Source organism: Phoenix dactylifera, chromosome 14, assembly GCF_051530095.1.
Source record: "Phoenix dactylifera cultivar Ajwa chromosome 14, Ajwa_hap1_PhDact_Kaust_v1.1, whole genome shotgun sequence".
Lineage (NCBI taxonomy): Eukaryota > Viridiplantae > Streptophyta > Magnoliopsida > Arecales > Arecaceae > Phoenix > Phoenix dactylifera.
Window position 1 is genome coordinate 24,341,123 of NC_143203.1, and position 20,513 is coordinate 24,361,635.

The 20,513-nt window shown below is 36.2% G+C and overlaps 2 protein-coding genes across 10 annotated transcripts; both read left to right on the top strand.

Annotated features, from left to right (window-relative positions):
* The first annotated feature begins 2,761 nt into the window (after positions 1–2,761).
* On the top strand, positions 2,762–10,890 carry LOC103705897 (uncharacterized). Of its 9 annotated transcripts, none has more exons than XM_088710993.2 (12): positions 2,799–3,043; positions 3,300–3,394; positions 5,599–5,724; positions 5,814–5,896; positions 6,630–6,763; positions 7,647–7,744; positions 7,938–7,987; positions 8,119–8,211; positions 8,313–8,407; positions 8,581–8,687; positions 8,778–8,909; positions 10,602–10,890. In XM_088710993.2, the coding sequence occupies exons 1-8, from the start codon at positions 2,864–2,866 to the stop codon at positions 8,190–8,192; spliced, it is 840 nt and encodes a 279-aa protein (XP_088567119.1). In that variant the 5' UTR covers positions 2,799–2,863; the 3' UTR covers positions 8,193–8,211; positions 8,313–8,407; positions 8,581–8,687; positions 8,778–8,909; positions 10,602–10,890. The 9 variants fall into 9 exon arrangements, with proteins under 9 accessions (XP_088567120.1, XP_088567121.1, XP_008788011.2 ...); XM_039132357.3 differs by having other exon boundaries at positions 8,316–8,407; XM_088710994.1 differs by lacking the exon at positions 7,647–7,744 and having other exon boundaries at positions 2,762–3,043; positions 5,613–5,724.
* Positions 10,891–12,853: 1,963 nt separating this feature from the next.
* Positions 12,854–19,545, top strand: LOC103705898 (keratinocyte-associated-like protein). Its single transcript, XM_008789796.5, has 5 exons — positions 12,854–12,991; positions 13,761–13,926; positions 16,513–16,564; positions 16,647–16,713; positions 19,174–19,545. The coding sequence occupies exons 2-5, from the start codon at positions 13,771–13,773 to the stop codon at positions 19,262–19,264; spliced, it is 366 nt and encodes a 121-aa protein (XP_008788018.1). The 5' UTR covers positions 12,854–12,991; positions 13,761–13,770; the 3' UTR covers positions 19,265–19,545.
* Positions 19,546–20,513: the final 968 nt, after the last annotated feature.

Below are 20,513 nucleotides of genomic sequence, written 5' to 3' on the forward strand. Positions count from 1 at the left end.
GAGAGACGGTAGGTTAGGGGTCGGCTTTAAGGGGGGTGGCACGGGGGAAAGGGAGCGTGCGAGAGAGGGGAGAGACTGGACAGCGTCAAGGGGGAGTGTCGGCCCGGGTACGGGGCCAAAAGGGGGTCCGATTCGTTTGAAAGAATTCAAAATGGGTGATGTTTGGTTTTGTTTTCTGTTGCCAGATGCCGAGGTGTGGTTGGTCGGGCAGCGGCCTCGCGACAGCGAGGGGAGAAGCGGCCGCGACTTTACGGATTACCCTTTTGATCGTGACTAGTACCCGGCACGAGCGTTGCACGTGAGATTAATAGTGATTTTTCTCCTAATTGAGCTGTTCAGGTAATGTCGCAATGATGATGATTTATTAGTGGTACACTTGCTTTTCGTACTCCTGTCTTTGATCCTTTCTTAAGGAAAGTAGCTAAAGAGGAACAAAATATTAATTAGACTTTAAAAAAGAATGGATGGCGTGTCTTCAGTTATGTGCCTGGCATCTGATTGTTTATAAGATAAAATTTAATCATCATGCGCAATCTCACATCCCAGGTGCTGAATGGACTGATAGCTCGGTTCAACTAGATCCATTCGAAATATCAAATAATGGCAGGGTTTTGAGAGGAAAAGGATGTTACACCCATGTTAGGATAATGAGCTCCGAGCCCTTGCATGAGGCATCTTAGAACGAAGAATATTGATGCCAAATCCTCTGTGCATGTACGTCTTAGATTTTTTTTTTTTTTTTTGGAGGTCTTTCTCTTTACCGCTTCCCTCTCTCGTCTCCTTGCTCCTTGTCATCCATGCATGAATTTTTTTTTTTTGAGTCTTTCACCATCCCTCAATTTTTTTTCTTTTTTTACGAAGAGGGAGATAGGAAAAGAGAGAATTGAAATATGCATTACAACAAGCAAAATATGATTATACATTATATTACTTATATTAGATTTCGTGAATAAAATTTTTGTTTTTTTTTTAACAGTGATTCAAAATTTAATTGCCTTATGTTTTTGAAATAATGCGTATTTTGGAATTCTCTTAGGGGTGTCTTTAAGAAACACATCTCGTGTGTGTTGAATCTAGGTTATTCACTTACACTCTCTGTGGGTCATTAGATCCCCAAACAATTGAAGATACAAAAGAGAGTAAGAGTGGATTACCATCACAGTAAGACTCAAGAACGTGAGTGTATCAAGAGTATGTACTTAATGGACTTAATATTTAATTCCATGGCATAGAGAGAGATCCCACGAAGCATTTTTCTTAAAAATATTTTTCCCTATGTTTTCCGATATTGTATTGTATTTGGGCAAAAATTTATATATGATAGTCAAATAAACATCAGGAGACTCTGATTGTTCGGGCTATCTTAGCAGCAGATGCCATTAGATTGTATGCTAGGCAGTGATGAATTCTATTTTAAAGAAAGCACCTTTAATACCATTTTCATGAGGGAATTCTATTTGTCTGACCTTTTATTTATTTTTTTGGCTATATTTGTTGTAAAAATTATGGATTACTTGAAGTACTATTTCCAACAATTCACCGTTTTATATGCATGTATTTGTTGTTCAATCAATCAATTTACATCAAAGTAGCTATAGCCATATTTGGTTCAATAATATTGGGGGCATGATACAAATATACAATGACTGATCGAAAATTAATAAAGATCAGTCCCTTATTATTCAAGTTATTAGACTACATGGGGTTGTTTGATCCCTAGCCATGCACCATGTTTGTCATATCAAAGATAAAATCCTGTATTTATCTTTTTTTTACATATTTTGTTTTCTCCCCACAACCAATGAAGGGAAATCAATGAAGATCTCGTCACAATGATATCTAAGATTGACATTTTGTACTTGAAACTCTTCATATTGTGTTCCGCACCATAATTTGTTCATGTGGTGGATAGCATAGCCTCATTTTTCCTCTTTAGCATATTTTTTTTCATATAAATATGAAATCCCAGAATTATCTGAAGGAACATAGTTCAATATTATTTTATGGAAGGAACAAAGTCAGGTCAAATTAATTCTTCTTTGCCTTTGAAAAGATGCCTGGTAGAAACTGTACCTACTATGATAGACTGAGGACTCATGTTGAAATTATGATTAAATTTAGCATGTAACTTGTGAAAACTCGGCTCCCATCACTCTTCAATATAAATTGCAAAGATGTCCATTTCCACAGAGAGAGAAAATTGTAAACCATCCATCATCCAAGCTTCCGAAGCACCATCTCTCTCCTGCTCTACGTCGGTGTTAAAAATAATAGTTATTATAATAATTTTGAGCCGCGCATGCATACATAAATACTTGCATGCATGAAATCGCATAGACATATATCTACATGATCAGAATTCTAAATAATCATCACAATTTAGCATATAAATTTAATTTCAACATTTTTATTGTTCATTTTAACGAGATAATTTATTTAAGATTTAAATATCCAGGCCCAGTCAGAATGATATATTTTTTTTGGATGAACAGTAATTTGAGCAAATAATGTCATATACTTCCCTACCAGTGCATGCTCTTGCGATCCCATCATTCGGCAAACAAAACAAAAGCACAGAGCCACGGGCGCATGACGACGGCAGCAGCGTCGTTTACGCTCCGTTATTATTCTCTTCCGTCAAATCCGTCAAGTTCCGTCGAAATCCCACGTTCGATCCGCTTCCCAACTATAGCTAATCGTGGGCCGGGCCTCGGGCCTAATCTATTGGCCTATTTAAACTTTGATTTGTTTGTGACAAAGCCCGGCCCACGATCAGCGCCAATCCCAACGGATGAGAAAGATTCATGCGCAAAGCGTGAAAAAAATCGCTCGAGGCTGAAATCCTCCCATTCTTGCAGCCAAGATGTCTCTGCTTCCATGGCTATATCCGCTCCGATTTACTCTCCTTCAACACTCGCATCCCACGACCAAGCTCTCTTCCTTGGGCTCTAAAAAATTCACCACTTATCGTTCCATGCGAGAAGCTCCTAAATTTTGGTGCTCCAGTTCCAGAGAAGGACCCGGAGAATTCTGCTCGAAGGAGGTATTCTGTTTGTTTTCTTTTTATCCTAACGAGGGGAAAGAAAAATTCTCATTTCGAACAGCCGGTTATTGAGACTTGAGAGCATAATAACAGCACGAGACTATCATTTATTATTTTTAATATGTTTAGTTTGCATCTTGTTGTGTTTGCTGGAGCCATGTATATGGATAGGCAGAGAGGATTTTGTTGCTCTTCTTTTGGTAATTTTTTATCTTCCGTTCTTTGATGCTAACAAAAGTTGGGGATTTATTATCAGAATTTGGAAGGGAAAGAGTTCGAAATTTGCCAGCCATGGCACGTTCCATGGGATTGGAAGGTCACGTCGTGTGTCATGATGCCATACTTGATGAGGTATGCTGCTATTTCATGGTAGACCTTTATTTTGAGGAAAAGTGTAATAAAGATTAGCTGATATCTGGGGTATATCTCCGAAAATGATACGAACATATCTAGTGAAAAAAAGGGGAAAAGAAGGTAGACTTAGACTTCTCTAGTACCTGTTTCAAGATGGTCTGTTTCATCAAATTTTTTTGAAGAACAACCATATTATTGATTAAAAATTCCTGCATCGCAGTTAAAGGTTTAAGGTTGAAACAGTTCTACTTTTGTTATTGCTTGAGCAAATGGGTTTGATGACCTCTGAAATTACGTAGAAACAAACCCATAAGGTTATTTTAGTATATAATTATATATCCCATAAGGTTATTTTGATTGGAAACATGCACCATGTAAATGGTATGAGGCTGGCTGGTTCATGGTTATTGTTGCCTAGTTAACACAATGGAAATGCTGTTTTCCTATGCCTTTTTGAATTATAGTCAAATTCTTACTCAATGGCAGAAACTTGATATGCTTAAGTTAATTACTATGTTGTTATTTTGGAGATTCTTGGGAATTCTTCACATTGTCACATGTAAAGGTGGGTGCCTATGTGGGTCTTGGTGCTAAGTAGTGTCAAGATTCTTTTCTTTGACATAACAATCTTTATTTCCCAGTCAGTGGTTCAATAATGGACAAAAAACTAGTTTATGAAAAAATAACCTGAATCATTAGAAAATATGAAAAACCTTCAGCCCGAAGAAGTTGGAGTGTTAAAATCAGTAATAACCTAATTAAGCTTGAGCAGAACTCTTTATAAATATAAGCATGGTTGAATTGCATATAGCATCATACTTTGCCTCTATCTTTCTTCCAATCAGAATTTATTTACCCATGTCATGCTTTTGCCAGTGTCTCTTAATTGCTCATAACTAACACAAATCCCTTTAAACTATTACAAAAGCTTAAAAATCTCTTTCTCTTTATTTCCTGTCAAAATTCAATGGTGTCAAAAGCACCAATGTTGCACAGCCAAGAGTCTAAAAGAAGGTTATAGCACCAATTTATGTTGCTTCTTGATGTGTTCGTCTTTGAAGTTGAAGATCAAGCAAGAACGTAGCTACTCAACTTTGACCGTAAAGATCTTAGTTGAACAATCCTCTGTTTGCTGCTTAACAACAGTTCTCGGAACCAACAACTGTTAGCTCAGCTGGTTGGTACCTTTCTCCCCAAGCGAGAGATCTCAGTTTCAAACCTGAGTGGTGAATAATCACCATATTCTTGAAAAATATCTGAAGAATCTATAACCATTTACTCAACATATTTCACCATGTTGTCATCACTAGAAAGCAACATCATGTAAGTTGGATTCTCACATCACATTTTTTTTAATCTAATGAATGTTCATATAATTTGATTGTAATTGGGCAACATGAATAGTTGCTTTGGTTTGAGCTATTCAGGATCATCTGTACCTTCTCATCTCATTGGTATTTGTGATTCCTCATTGAAGAACTTGTAACTACTACGTTTGCACACAATGACACAATGTTCACCTTGTCTTTGCACTTTCTTACTTCAAAATGACTTGCTGTAGCACCATTGATTAGTCATCAAAGATGATTGTGGCTTTGCTCAGATCATTCTCCGAGAAAGAAGAATCTATAAAATAATCCTATTGTGAACTGTCCTGTCTTTCTCAAATATCTTACATTGGTATTCTCCTAATTTCTCTTTTCACATTTAAGAGCTTCAAAGCAATTTACTTAAAGGCCTGATAATATTCTTCTTCCACCCTTTCATATCATGGGTCAAAGTCCTCAGCATGCTAATAAAAACAAGGAACAAGAATCCAAAACAAGATTCTGATTAATCTATTAAAAAAAGGTTTTCTTAATCATCGCCACTAATTTGGGACAAATATTATAGTAGAATGAGGCTAGAAAAGAACAAAATCATAGTAAACCTTATGAAACAAACATCATATGTATTGAAAAAATATTTATTTTACAATGCTAACTGCATCACCCACATGTACTGGCAATTTTTAGTTGAATAGATATGCTAGTTATATGCGTCCAGGCAGACCAAATACATAATTCCAAGACACTAGTAATTATACCATTCAATATGACATTAAATTTTCTTCTAAATGTTTTCAAATTACTTGATGCATAGTCTTGGACTAGTTATACTTCAGCTGCACATCATTTAAAATGCTAAAGATTTTCTCTCAGCACTATTTTCACAGGATTCATGGAATCAGGAGGATCGGGTGGATTACTGAAGCCTTACTCTGAGACTATGCTCTCTCAGATGCATAGCACTGATGAAATAGCAATGCAATTGTTTATGGATCAGCTGTACGCTCCTTTAGTTGGATGTGTGTGTGTCTATATATATATATGCATTCAGAAACAGCCCTTCTAACAAATTTCCTGTTCTCGTGCAGGTTAAAATCAGTGGCCAAGCTTTCAGTTTTGTACATGTTTGTCAGGCCGCATCAACCATTTCCAGATGACATCTTTTCTTTTAGTAGGTTTCATTGTTGCACTGACTTTTCATGATGTATTTTAGATAATTTTTTTAACTGTCGAGCTCCCTATAACCTTTAAGACATGATGTAGAAGGACCTCGATCCTTTTCTTTTCCTTTTTTCTGTCAAAGTTCATTTCCTCACTTTTTTAGGTTGTTTCCTGAGGCAAGGAAACAGCCCTTTTTTCTCTGTGTATGTGCTGATGGTAGTGACTACCGACTAGTGAGTCTCATCCAATTTGCCAAAGTCAGTTACCATCCATTATAGGAATTTTCTCTGGTTGTGTAGGTGAGTGTGCTTATTTCAGATAATGTTTTTATCAATTGGAGGCGGGTGATAACTGAACTTGTTCCAGGATAAATGAGTGGACAACTGCTAGCAGACATTTTATTCGTTAACAATGTTTGAAAGTCTTATCTTTTGGCAACTATAAATCTCCTATTACTAAAAGCATCTACCCTAAGTTGATTTGTATATCTGCAGACACCTTTTGTCTCTTGTTCTTAGAACGGCCAAGCATGGTCTTAGCTTATAAACCCACGTTAATGTAACATGATCATTTCATGGATCTAGTGCTCATACCTGCCAAGCAATTTGAAATCCAGGATCCTGGATATCCATAGTCTACACATTTCTGATATAGCCATTCAGTGCATATCAGAATATATTAATATTATGGTGATTTCTATACCTTGTTGAACATTGATTTTGCACATGTTTGTTTGTATACAGGATGGGGGCGACCATTCAATCTCCAGAATGGCTGGATTCTATGGGCAGGTGGAGGTTTAGTAATTGCTAGTTTTGCTGTTTTTCTTGTTAAAGCTTTAATATCTGCTTCCAGTGCTGGCCAGACACCAAATCAGGTTCATTCAGATTTCCCTCCTGCATGATATATATTATATATTAGTATCTGGAATTGGAAACAGAAAAAAGAAGCACAAATGCAATTGCTGCGTGTGCCTATATGATAAGCTATATAAGAAAAAAATTTGCACTAGTTAATTCTCTCCTTGTTTGTAACTACTAAGATGTTGGAAACTCATGATGTGTTCTAAAGTTGTGTGCTTTTTGGATTGTTGTTGCATTACATTCGGCTATATCAGAGATGGTTTCTGCTCCTGAATCTTCACAACATCAAAACAACGCTTCCATTATGGATGCCCAAACATGGTCATAATGCATAGGTGACAAGAATGCGACAATAGTTTTCTATATCTCTTGAAAGCTTTGATACAACATTGAAAGTTATCTTTTCCACAGGTCCACTGTTTACATTACAAAGATGCAGATACAGATATGATATTCCTCTTCACATCTTTTTACTTAGGGAACAGGGGCAAACAGAAAGATGTCATTCACAGCAGTAAAAATTTGTAAATTATAAGGAAATTGACTGTCCTTATTGTTTTTTATCTCAAAGATAACCCAAGTAGGCATTACTGATTTTTCAGTTGACACATTGTGCAGATCTAGTCCTTTTTCTAGTTAGTAATAATATTTGTTGCCAGGTTGTATCGTATCCTGGATCCTCAGGCTTGTAGAGTTAACTGGATAACCCTATTATTGTTCTACTAGACCAAATAATTTTTCTTGGACTTTCTAATCGAGATTCTTGTGTTCTTTACCCTTCATTTGCTAACTAATTATCTACTTAATAGTAGGGAATTTTCTCTAATGGCATATATCTAGCAGTTGATAAAACTGCAGCCAGTAGTATTCTGAAACATTGCTTATTTGTTTAAGCAGGCGCTGTGGTGCCATCATTTAAACTCTGTTAACTGCAAAACCATATGCAAGCTTAGAATAAGGACAAGAGAAACTTTTCAACTGAACTCCAAGTCAAAGTATGCAATAATTTCATTCAGTTTAGTTTCAGAGAAAGTGGTCTCATCAATACATCAAATTTTCCCTCAATGGCATGCAGTTTGAAACTTTTCAAAGTAATGTTTTTCAAGAATTTTTTCGTGTTGCTTGCTCTATCTTCATGGGTTATACTTTTATAGCCTGATGTATTTTCCTTTTCTCCTTTTGTTGCAGGCAGAATTTTTGGTACAGTTGCTGCCATTCATTGATTCATCAAATCTCAGGTTATGATTTTTCCTGAACTTAAACACTGATGTCAAACTATTTACATATGTGGTGGTATTTTTTTTTAGATCAGGTAGGAGCATGTATTATATTACAAACAATGTTAGTGATGACAATATATTCTGGTCAGTACTTTTTGGCTACTTGGCACCCTGGGTATCCTTGCCCCGGTTTGTGAAGAGACAGTGTATCGTGGCTTTCTGATGACGTCCTTAACAAAATGGTAATCCCCATTCCCTTTTGTATCCCACTTAAACTGGGCAGGCACATAGATTTCAGTTTTCACAAGCTGCAGCTAACCTTTAGCATCTTTTGAATATTTAGCAGGTTTCCTCTTCCTGTCTCAGTGGCTTTGAGTTCTGCATTATTTACTATTGCACACCACTCTTCTGGAAAATCTATCGAAATTTTTATTTTTGGTGAGAATATCCTAATCAGTATTTTTGACAACTTTTTACTGGTATAGGTTAAAAAATCATTAGTTAATCCAGAATGCAATCATTTAGTTTGAAGTACTATTGTTCCCATAGATCTACCTGATCTTACCGCATGCTTCATCTTTACTTACTACTTGATGCTGATGGTGTCACAGGATTGTTGCTAGGGCTGGTGTATGCTCAGACACGAAATCTTCTTGCTCCAATTACAATGCATGCATGTTGGAATGCTGGTGTCATTATCATCCTTACTTATCTTCATGTACCTGTCATCACTTGTATTATATGTTTAAAAATTGTATCTATTTACTCACCATTACTGCTTGCAAACATGACTCAAACTATTTTGCAGTCACAAGGACATGAAATCCAGAAATATGTTCTATGATTTGATTACTAGTGCACCACTGCTTAATAGTATTGGATTGACACGTTTCTACAAGGCTTGGTGCTCAAATAAACTGCAACCACCATAGGAGCAAAGGTAAGCTTGCTTGCTTACAATTACAATATATATATATATATATATATATATATATATATATATATATATATATATATATATATTCTACTCATTATACAACTTTAATTGTTGATTTGGTAAAAAAGAGTAGATTTATCCCTTTTTTGGCATGCGTCATGATAGACTTATTCACAAAGACTCTGGTTCGGCCAACATGAGCTTTCTATATATCATCACCGTTCCCCATACTATTCATTTGTTTGTGCAGTTCTATGAATTTCATGATAAATAATTGCCACCTATTGTTGCAAAGAACTTCTATCCAGTTTCAAAGCCCTTTAGTTCTTTAGAAGAAATTGTCCTTGAGGCACCACATCACATCTCCCCACTGATGTGGGTTGTATCAAATTGCTTATACTGTCAGGTGGTTCTCTAGGGGAATATGAGAATTAGGATGCAAAATTTAAGCTTCATATTTTGATTCTCAACTCATACCAGGAAGTTGCAGTTAGTATTAACTGGGATTCAGGTAGCAGGGGCAAACACTCGCAGGGAAAAGAGAGTAAGGGCAGAGTAATATAAACGGGTGAGAGGACAGGTTAATATGATACCTTTTTTTTTATTTTTCTTTCTTTCTTGTTTCTTTTTTTTGGGGTGGGGGTGGGGGGTGGGGGGAGGGTCAGAACCTGTAAATCCATGCATAAAACTTTGGAAATACTGTACTGGAATCTGGTATTAATTTTACTTGTAAGAATCGACAATGATTTTCCAAATGCATATGGAAGCGATGGCCAGTATGAAACATTGTATTTTGATCCTCCTCACAAAAGGGATGCTTCTGCCACTCGGTTTCCATAGTGAGCGAATACACTTTTAAAGTTTTTTAAAGTTTCTGAATAGTGATTTGGAAAGTAATGTTACATGTATATAGGTTGTAGCACAGCTTAATTTCACTTTTAGCACAAGTCATGTTATGTTGTTGATGCATATATAATACATTTTCAGACTAGAACAATAATCTTTGGGGATTCAAATACTTATCATCTTGAAATAGCCCTCTCTATGGAATGAAGCACGGTTAATGCTGTGAAATCTGTTCATATTCTCTGGTCGTATATCCCATTATGATATCTTGTTTGTAAATTGTGTTGTCGGACTAAATATTTCCTGTCGGCAAAGTGGTATTATGGTGATGCTTTTAGAGAAATACTGAGCTCGAGCAACAAGATAAAAGATAGGGAAATTAAAATTGGAGAATATGAGCTTTTCCTCCTAGAGTAGATCGTCAAATCTGGGAATGAGGCAAAGGCGATGAGCAGGATCTTTCTCACTTTCAGTGGTCCACTAACTTTCAGAGAAATTTCTGGCTTCCTCCAGAGTGCCATCCCCATGGGCCTCATGAACAGCAGTTCTGTGGTTCACTTGCTGTATGCTATGTCCTTGATAGTTGATACTAAATCTCACCTTCTGAGTTCCTCCCTTGGAGAAAAGATTCCTTATAGTTTATGTTAATTGTTAAAAGATTCCTTTTAGTTGTTATTAATTGTTATGCCCTTGGGATTTGGACAGACAAAACTATGGTTTATCACTGCATGCATTTCATTCACAGTATAACAGCTATGATCTTAAAGTCTCCACTCTGATATATAATCTGGAGTCAAATTGAGATGGAGACCATGGCAATTATCTTCATTCATTCCCCTTCTCGTGCAGCACTTCATACCTGAGGAGCAACTTGTCCCCCGGTAGCAGGCTGTCTTTGATGACTGGAGAATTTGAGAAAGCTTTCGCCATGCAGAAAGTAATGCAAGTCTCTCTGCATCGATCATTTTCAACTTGGTGTTATCCTCAGATTCGATCACAAATGCAACCCAACCAAATGATATATATGTTTTTGGTCTCTTGCTGTTGTTGTCATCACCATTAGTACTAAATCAATGTCTATCTTGGTATTCTATCCAAGATTACAAATTTATGGAAACTTTGAAAATATTTCTCCAAATGTTATTTTCTTCTTCTACTGGGTAGTAACTCGAAAAGACATCTCCACCAACTTATCAGGGAAGAATTGCAGGAAGAAGATGTCCATTTGAGAGTGCTATAACCAAGCACAAACAATCTACAATAGCAAACAGTTTGTACCTTGTCCTCTCCAAATGTACACCAGAAGCGGGCCATGGCCCTCCTATAAGGATCTTCAGGTCAGATAGGATTGTTCTTCCAAGTGTCTTTGATGTATTTGAGGCTAGCAGCTGATTCAGCTATTGGATATCCATTGTGCACAAGCACTTGCACCTTCTTATGCACAAGATTGTACTCCAAAAGCAAATTGCTTTTGTTGGAGACATGCACTTCTAAGAGTTTGAATTCAACTCTCTCGATTCTCAGTGCCCATTTGATTCTGAGTACAGGCGGGCTCACACATATTGCAAACAATTTCATTTCTCCTTTCACCATTGTTTTTGCCAAGGTTCCTTCCATGCTGCTAGAGTTTGCCATATAGAGAGAGGAATGCATTTTTGTAGAATCTTCTTTCATTAAGTTAGGCTGGACGGCTTGATTTTTTTGGTGATTGTTACATCGTTCATTGTTTATCTTTGTCGGAGAGGACTTATTTTAGTTTACTTCTTAATCTTCCATCAAAATATATATCAAAGAATGAAGTTAGGCTGGCTAGCTGCTTTTTTTTTTTCTTTTTTTCTAGTGATTATTTCATCTTTCATTGACCATCTTGTTAGAGAGGACCTGTTTCAGTTTGTTCTTAATTCAAAACATATATCAGAATGTCTTAACTTGTCCATGGTTGGAGAAGCTATGGGTATTGAAGTAAATTACTATAGAAAACCCCTCATGTATTAAAAGATCAGGCGGATAGACAAATTACCATGTTTTTCCTCGCTGGACATTAAATTTCCTTAAAAGTCACTTGCAAGCCTCGAATAAGTCGAGAGTTGTTTTTTATTTTTTTCTTTTTTTTTCTGAATGGGAGGGATAAGTTGTTTTTAAGATACATATGCATTAGCTAAGAGTAAAAAAAAAATCAGGAGGAAGATGGGCAAAAAAAATATATATTGTAAATTATATGATGTCTTCTTTAGGAGACGTGCAGAAAAATCTTGCAGCAGCTAGTGTGAGATTTTAAGTATATAATAATTGGCTGTCTTTCCTTCCGCGGATGCATATATACCAGAGAGAAGTTTTAAGTTTAAAAGAGATATAGGGTATATAATATATAAAATGTTTTGACAACTTTGTAAGCCAACACTTTTCATGACTACAGAAGTCAATAAAAAGAATACAGACCATAGATGCCAAAATTCTGAAATTTTTGAGAGACTAAAAGTTGTATTAATTTCCTATCTTTACATAGCCTTCACATTTAATGACTTTTGCTCGAGGTGTTTTGAGAATATTTCTTTCAAAAAAAATTATGAATTTTTGTTGTTAAAATCCCCGAAGAGACCATGATGGTATGCTTATATTTCGCATTAGCTCATGAGTGTCTGATTGATATTCACATGGTTGGAATCGAAAGAATATGTGGAATGGTATAATAGAATGTAGTATTGATGGGAGTTTGAATCAAAATTTTATAAGATCATCACTGTAGGATTGTATGATTGTAATTATTGATGGGAGTTTAAATTGAACTTTTATAAGATCATCATTCATCACCATCATTATCATTATTATTATTATTAAAAAAAAATGGTGTAGTGTTATCAGTCTAAATTTTAAGAATGCACCATGTAAGATTTGAATCTAAAATCCGCACCTAATATGCAAAAAGAGGACCATTTTATTTTTTTAATTGTAATAGTTCATAAGTGTTATAACAACCATTGTTTGCTTAATTCTATCCAGATCGAGATTATCTGAAAATATAAATATTAACTTGATAACATCCCTTATTTGTTAATAAAACGGAATAAGTAAAACCTGTTAGTAATTAAAAAATGACCCATAAAAACAACTCGATAACTCCGCGCCGTAGCTCCGCGTTCGGTGCGTGGAAGAGCCGCCGCGGCTAGGGCTCCTTAAACCCATTTTCTCACGCTCTCCGCCACGCTTCGCTCCGCGCCCCGGCAATTCCTCCGCAAAAGGTATGCCCATGAGATCAAATCTTTACGCTCTCTCTCGATTTCTCACCATTCGATTGCAAAAGAGGACATTTTTTTGTGATTTAGGAGGGCGAACTAGGGTTTCAGTATTGTTTCTTTCTCTGGTAGAACACGGGGATCGCCATGAATCTGGCAATTTTAAGCTCTTAAGATCCGTGGATGGTTTTGGTTTCCGTTGAGCGATGCATTGCCTGTGCATATATCTTCAAAAAAGACTCTTTATTGATCGATTTCACGCACGTTGGTGTAGATCATTCAGGCTTGATGGTGTTCGCTCACATTTCTGTAGATTAGTTAGGCTTTATGGTACCGTGACTAGCGCGAGGAGAGGCTGGGGTTTTTAGTTAGAAACGAGCGACGGCCTTCATTCTAATCGTGATATTCCGATCAAAATCTGATCTTTCGACAAGAAAAGGAACTTCTTTCTTTCACCATGTCTATTCGTGTGGACACGGGGGAACAAATTGTAACTTGAAGGGCATGCGACGACCTTAGATATAACGGTGGCTTTGTCAACTTATAGACTTGAATTATAAACTGGCTTCCAGTTGATTTTTTTTTTCGTGTTGCCTACAGTTTTGTAGGCCCTCCAAATTTTCTAAACCATGGTATGTTCATGACTTTTGGAGATGAATGCGTTCTCTCATATCCAAAGAGTTCATTCTATGCAGTTAGAATGTGTCCCTATTTTTGGAGAATGGTCTCTTCATTTTACAGCGGATATTAAATCTGACATTGCTTTCTTGATCAGGCTTGTGGTCATGACGGGTCCTGGCAGGTCCATGCTGTACTCATTGCTTCTATTTGCCATTATTCTCTCACTTCTTGAGATGTACAGAGGGAAATTGGCATCTTCTGAGTTGCTGACGATTTTTGGTGGTTTTATCAGCTCCCTGTTATTTCTTGTGCTGCTAACAGTAAGTTCTAGGTGCCTTAGTTGTTTTTTTATTCTCTTCATGGAACTCTTTGATGTGATGTTAAACAACATGCCAATCTCCTTCTTTAGTTGTTTTAATACTATAGTTTTCTAAATATTGCTATCTTTCCCTTCTTTTATATGAATCTACCATTCCCTTCTCTTATGTTTGTAAGCTGTGATAGATCAATTGCTGCAAAGAATCAATAAATTTGTTTAATAAATTTTAGTATTAGTTGAAAGCATTACCATAAAGCCATAAGAAAACCTCACAGGTGTATATCTATCTGAATAACTGATAAGGTCATTAGGCGAGGACAATGGCCAATGATAAGTATATCTAAATTCTTGACCATAAATTTGTACGAGCCTTGAAAATTAAAAATAATAGTCTTGATGGAAAAGCAGCTCATAATTGGTAGATACGTTTGCATGCATACAAACATGCATGCCTTTTTCTTTAGAGAGTACTGGCCCTTTTTTTTTTTGTTCTGCACGGATGGAGCCTGTGGGAGTTTGTTTAGGAAGGACTGGAGTTGAGGCAATTTGTTTGAACTCCATAGATGTTATTGATGTTGTAGATATTGTGACAGCATGAGGTATATACCATTCTCTTTGACTGGGAGCCCTATTGTCTCTCCTTGCACTTGGAGAGGCAATAGCCATTACATAGAAATATATTGTTTCCAGGCATAAGAAAGATCTTCTATAGAAAAGAGTAGCAGCAACTTGTAGGTAAAATATGGATGTTTTTGGTACTTTGTTTGAGTTGAATATATCCTGATAACACACCGACTTCCTGGTATAACTAGGAGTACTTATGTAGCAAGAGGTGAATAATTCAGCGAATAACATAGATTCTCATGTGCTGTGATTTCTAGCCTCCCTACAACCCTCAAAATTTGTATTCTCATTGAGAACAGGAAATTCTTTGAAAGATACCTTATTTCAACAAATTACTTTTTTTATCCTTATGCCTTGTTAGGAATGCCTTTGATTACATCAAACATGGATAAATGACTACTGGGACATAGATAAGGCCAAGTAATTTGAATATCTTACCTTGGGCACCACACCCACCTTGGAATATCTCTTTGGAATCTTATACACTAGCTTACTAAGTGTTTTTTATTCGAAATATTTTTGAGAGTCTACTTCCCCACTCTTGCTCCCAAATCCATGGACATAGCCTAAGTGTCAAAGTTGATCAATATTTTGGCATTCACCTCATTGAAACCTACATAAACTCTAAAAGCTACCTAAGTGACAATTTTATTTTATAATAATGGACTTAGGCCTAAGGTTGCCTCACAAGATTATAAGTTGTTGAAATGGATGTAATCTAAGAATATTAATTTAGAGATAAGTATCCTATGATGAAGCTAAAGAAGCAATACCAATAGAGGATAACATGAAGAGAAAATGCTTGTGATAGTTTCTGCATGTGCTATATTGGCTAGATACTAGCTGTGGCTGGAAGGAGCCTCTAACATAGGTTGAACGATTTTCAACTGAAAACAAGACAAATGTCATATGGATAGAGGCTTATGGCTGATCTTGGGTGCAGATCAACCTTAATTGAGGATTCGCTTTCTTGCTAGAATTAATGTTCGTCTGTGCTCCATTCCCTAATAACTTTAGTATCTCATACGAACCGTGTTTTCGTTCTTCTAAATCTTTCTGCCAATTACCTAGACTAAAGCTTTTATGGTCAACCTTCTGCACCAGATAGATTGTGCTAGAGATTAATGTCTGTTATCCAAACCTTTCATTTCATCCTCATATGCTGTTGCTTATAAGTGTAGTTCTATTACTGTGGGGTCAGCATGACCACTATAATCTTTAGATAAAGCTGGAGGGAAATGGAAGAAATAGAAGAAGGGAAGGTAAATGAGGGGGTGTCCAGACTGCTATGCGAGTTGGGAAGAGTAAGACTGAGCTAATAGCACCCTCCATGCAGCATGTTAGTTTACCGATTTGATGAACGTCTTTGGTGTTAGATAAGCCAATAAATGTGTTGATTTTGATCCATTCATATATTAGTAGCCTTGTATAAGTAGTAATTTAGCCCTGTAAACCAGGTGCCAAAATGGCACAGATATTCACATGTCGGTCTAAGGCTTCAAAATAGGATCAGATGGAGCTTCCAATGGGGAACAAATACATCCATATAATTGATTTACTTATGCAGGTCAAACTAACAAACTTAAATGTCTAATGTTACTCCATACTTTTTTGTTTAATTGAATTTTATATAATTAACAAATATGAAAGAAAATTTGTACGACATGTCAAGAGAAAGCTCTAATGTTGCATCTTTTTGCTGTCAATTATCGTGTGAAATACAACCTGCCTGACTTGATTACAGTAGTAGTTAATTTCTAACACATTATTTATCAAAAATGCTAATTTCTTATTAAAAAATTCTGACATAACCTTTTGTTAATCACTTACGAAATTTTAGAGGCCAATTTTTGTTTTAATGTTTGTCATATAATAAGATTATCATGAAGATTTCGTTAGTCAAGCAACATAGCCTTATCCAAAGATGACCTACCAAGTTATGTTGACATCACTTATTCTGCAGTTCATTGGGAATTATCAAGAATCAAGTGGGATGAAAACAGGGTGGGGTGCTGGTAAGTGTAATATTTTACAGGCAATACTGTTTATTGGCACTCTCTTTTTCTTTTTTCTAAAAAATTGCATTTTTTTTGGCAGTTGTACTTGCAGAAATTGTTGCTCTCATTGCTGCTAGCACTGTTCATCGTGTTTGTGTCACAACATGGTATTATATTTATCCTATCTCTCATTGCAACACATTGTTTTTTATTCTTTTCTTTGAATATTTTGTTGACAATGAGATTATAGAGCAGAGAAACCTCTGGCAGTTCTTTTAGATATTTGCATGGATAACAAAAAGTAAATGCAGACAAATCATTTAGTTTTAGTTCTCAAGACACAAAAAATGAATTACTAGAGTTGAACCTGCTTCATTTCGATGAAAGGAATTTCCCCTGGGAATTTTATGATTGCTGTAAATTTCTAACTTTTTCCTGGCTGAGAAGGATGGGTCCTATTCCATAATGCTGAAGTCGATTATGGTAATGTCCTTATTTTTCTAGTGATGTTAAAGAAGAAAGAGGAAGAAGAATATCTATTTGGATTTTGATTCCTGGGATCTCCCCAATTATTGCTTTTAGATTTTTTTTCTTCTTTTGCACTTTCCTTTGATTGACTGCTTCTACCATTTAATTAATCTACTTTTATCGACTAATTCTGAACGTTTATCATTTTTAAGACTTCCATATCCAAATTGTTGAGTATTTTGGGACCCAAAAGAAGTTTGCTTCAGTAATTGTGGCACCAATATGATTTCACTTGATTTTAAGTATTATCTACAGATCTGCATTTAAACAGCAATTTCTTATCCTTCACCATTATGCACTTCACAAAAAGATAGCATTGCCATGATGCCATGTCATTTCTGTTAGTGAACTGAGGTATACCCTACTGCTCTACATGTTATAGATTAGCTATCAGTATCCATTCTTGGTGGTGGTTCACCTAATAAGGTTTCTAGAAGGGGCTTCCATCTACTGTATTCGAGCTTTTAGTTGTTTATGGAATGTTCATAGTGATAAAATCCTTCTTAGCAAATATGATCGAAAAGAAGATTACTATGTTCTCTTGGATGCTGTGAAGCTGCATAGGATTTTTTGCTGCTCCATTATTCAGGTTTGATTTTAGAACATGTGACATGTGATGAAGATTATCGTCTTTATCGCATCTTCATTTGAAACTGTTACTAATGGATAGCACTAATAGAATCCTGAGTCAGCCAAGCACAATGCTTAGACACTGTCATGTCATCTACCTAATAGCGGAACTCTTCACAAGGCCTAAACATCTTCGGCTATCAGCCCCATGCAGACTGCATGGCAGCTCCAATATTCTTTTACCTCTGTTGGAAGGGTTCGCAATAGACATTATAATCACTTCCATCATGATAGTGTCATCATCCTTATTTCACCCTGTTAATAGAGATACTCATATAAATGAAGATGCAGATGAAAGCAAATTTCAAATTTCATACACCCACCTAAAAGGACCATTTGCACTACATTAAAATCAAGGTTTAGAAGTTAGAATGTCGTTCTCATTCATCACATAGAGCATTGCCATCTGCAGATGGACTTACATGATCGGGTCTAAGTTTGATGCTTCTTTTGGGTCGATGGGATACAATAATAAAGGGGATTTATTGTGAGGATACCTTACAGTTCTCCTTGGGAAATTTCAGAGTTCAACCTTGCACAGGGTATATTTCTATGTGGCCCCTTTTTTAGTTTTCTGAGATGAAACATCATTTTTCTAATGGCGTAATTTATAAAATCTATGTGGAGCATACCAGTTTTGCTGAAAATGGTGTCTGACTTTAGATGATTCATCTATGGGTTAAAACAAGCTTCACAGGAATGATTGATTGTAAGGAAAGTTGTCGTGCTCAAATAAGCACCAAAGGGTCGACCTCTTCAGTAAAATGCTTATATTTCTATTATGTGTGGATAATTTGATGGTCATATAACTGACATGGCTTAAATTCCTAAAGTAAAAGCTGTCTTTGCTCATGAGTATACGGTAAGTGGATCTTATTGTTTTCTTGGTAGTGAGGTCCCTTAGACTGATATCCTACTGTCTGAATGCAAGTAAGTCAACCATTTGAAAAGATACAAGGTTGCATAACTGCTTTTTGGAGCACCAGTCCTTAATCATCATCTTTTTGCAAATTGATGGTGACTGATCCACAAGCCACACAGTAAGGTTCTGCTATGTTTTGTATATATCTTGTCTATTTATTTTATCTTGTCATCTAACTTCACCAAAAGTAACACCAGTTCTGACCTTTGTTAGAGATCATAATTCGTCATGTGCTCTCACTTATTCTTTTTTCTTGTGAAAAAAAATGACTTTCTCAGCTATAACATGAATTGCATTTTCAGGCCTGTTGTTACAGAAAAATATCAAGTTGCAACAGCGACCAAATAATCTTAGCATTTGATTTTCTTTGGGTTTTGTTGATTTTGCATGTTTATCTTTCTCCCTCAAAAAAAAAAAAAGTGAAAAGAACAGAGATTTTGCATGCATGTCTTTCAAAGCATACTCTACTTATTTGTTTTGGTGTGTCTTGGGGTTGAGAGATTTAAGATAAGCTTAACACTCTTTCCTTTGTTCCCGATGCTTGCAGTTTCTTATTTTCAGCTGGACTTCTATACGAGGTTAACAAGCTTTCAGGGATGATGCTTTCTAAAAATGAACCAAAAGTGCGGCGACATTGAAGAGGTGGCTTGTTGATTGTTTTTCAGTATAGTGAGAGCCTGTAATTCTGCAAATACAGGGTGTTGTTAAGATTAGACTCTTAAGCTTTACATCATGGATAAAGAGATTATTGAGGATGATGACTTTCATGAAATGATGTTTATTCTGCCTTATTTAAGTAATGTGAAATTGTCTAGAATAGGTGAGATTACGTACATTGTTTCTATGGGTTGATGCCCTCATAGAGGAGAGACCATAAAGTCACGGGTTTTTTCCTTTTATGAAGATGAATCTTGATGCTTTTTTTTTGTTTGACTAAGTAATGCCAAGCTTGTGAGTTGAAAAGCTAGGTTGTGTTCAAGTCATACTCATTCAATTTGCAGCATGTTTGATTGATTGGGACATCAATTATGAGTGTTCAGAGATAGCAGGTTACAATTGATATCTGGATTGTGGACCCATGCTAGAGCCTATCGTTGTGCATGGGTGATTCAAATGACAGGGCCTGTGCGTGCGAAGTTGCATGGGTTGGTTTTTGGTACCTCCTTGGCTCTTTCTCAGTCATTTTCTGACAAATATTTTGGGTATGCGTAGCTGAAGGTGGTTGGTGGCAATGTCAATTTGAAGACGAGTCAAAGTTAATGATCTCCAGTACATCTGTACCATGCCCAAATCTAGACTTGTCATTTAGAAAATGCATCATTCTTTTCTGCAGAATTCAGCGAAGCACCATCAGGAAAGACTTGAGATGGGCATTTTGGAGTTATACCAAATCACTGCCATCTCAGTTTCATGATATTTTGTATATTTGGTATTTGGATGCTAATGCTTGTATTTTAGGCATTATCAGGGAAGACTTGAGGTTCGATGAGAACTATGGAACATATCCATTTTTCTCTAGTGGTATCTGTCAGCAAGTTGCAAATCATCATCAGAATCCCTGTCCAGTATCTTGGTATAGCTTAATGAATACTGTAAGGGCACTGAATTTCGGGACCCTGTTTTCCTTTCTGAAAAGAATGCATACTCGTAGGTCCTAAACTAGATCCCAGAGGGATAACTCAACCAGGAGAACATATAATACATGCCTTTGCAGATAAGGGATAACTATAACATAGAGTTTAGTTGTTCAAGGTAATAATTTCAGGACTGACTCGGTATTAAGGCTTGATAGCTGAGAACCTGGGATAGCCCAAGAAATAAAAAAGACAATTAAATCATATAAAAATTTAGATAACCGTATTGGATTGGGTTGAAGTCTGTCACAAA

Coding starts and splice junctions, on each gene's coding strand:
- LOC103705897 (XM_008789786.6), top strand. CDS start 2,864: ATGTCTCTGCTTCCATGGCTATATCCGCTCCGATTTACTCTCCTTCAA. Junction 3,395..5,598: donor ATGATGCCATACTTGATGAG/GTATGCTGCTAT, acceptor ATTTTCTCTCAG/CACTATTTTCACAGGATTCA. Junction 8,212..8,312: donor ATGACGTCCTTAACAAAATG/GTAATCCCCATT, acceptor TTGAATATTTAG/CAGGTTTCCTCTTCCTGTCT.
- LOC103705898 (XM_008789796.5), top strand. CDS start 13,771: ATGACGGGTCCTGGCAGGTCCATGCTGTACTCATTGCTTCTATTTGCC. Junction 16,565..16,646: donor GAAAACAGGGTGGGGTGCTG/GTAAGTGTAATA, acceptor TTTTTTTGGCAG/TTGTACTTGCAGAAATTGTT. Junction 16,714..19,173: donor CGTGTTTGTGTCACAACATG/GTATTATATTTA, acceptor CGATGCTTGCAG/TTTCTTATTTTCAGCTGGAC.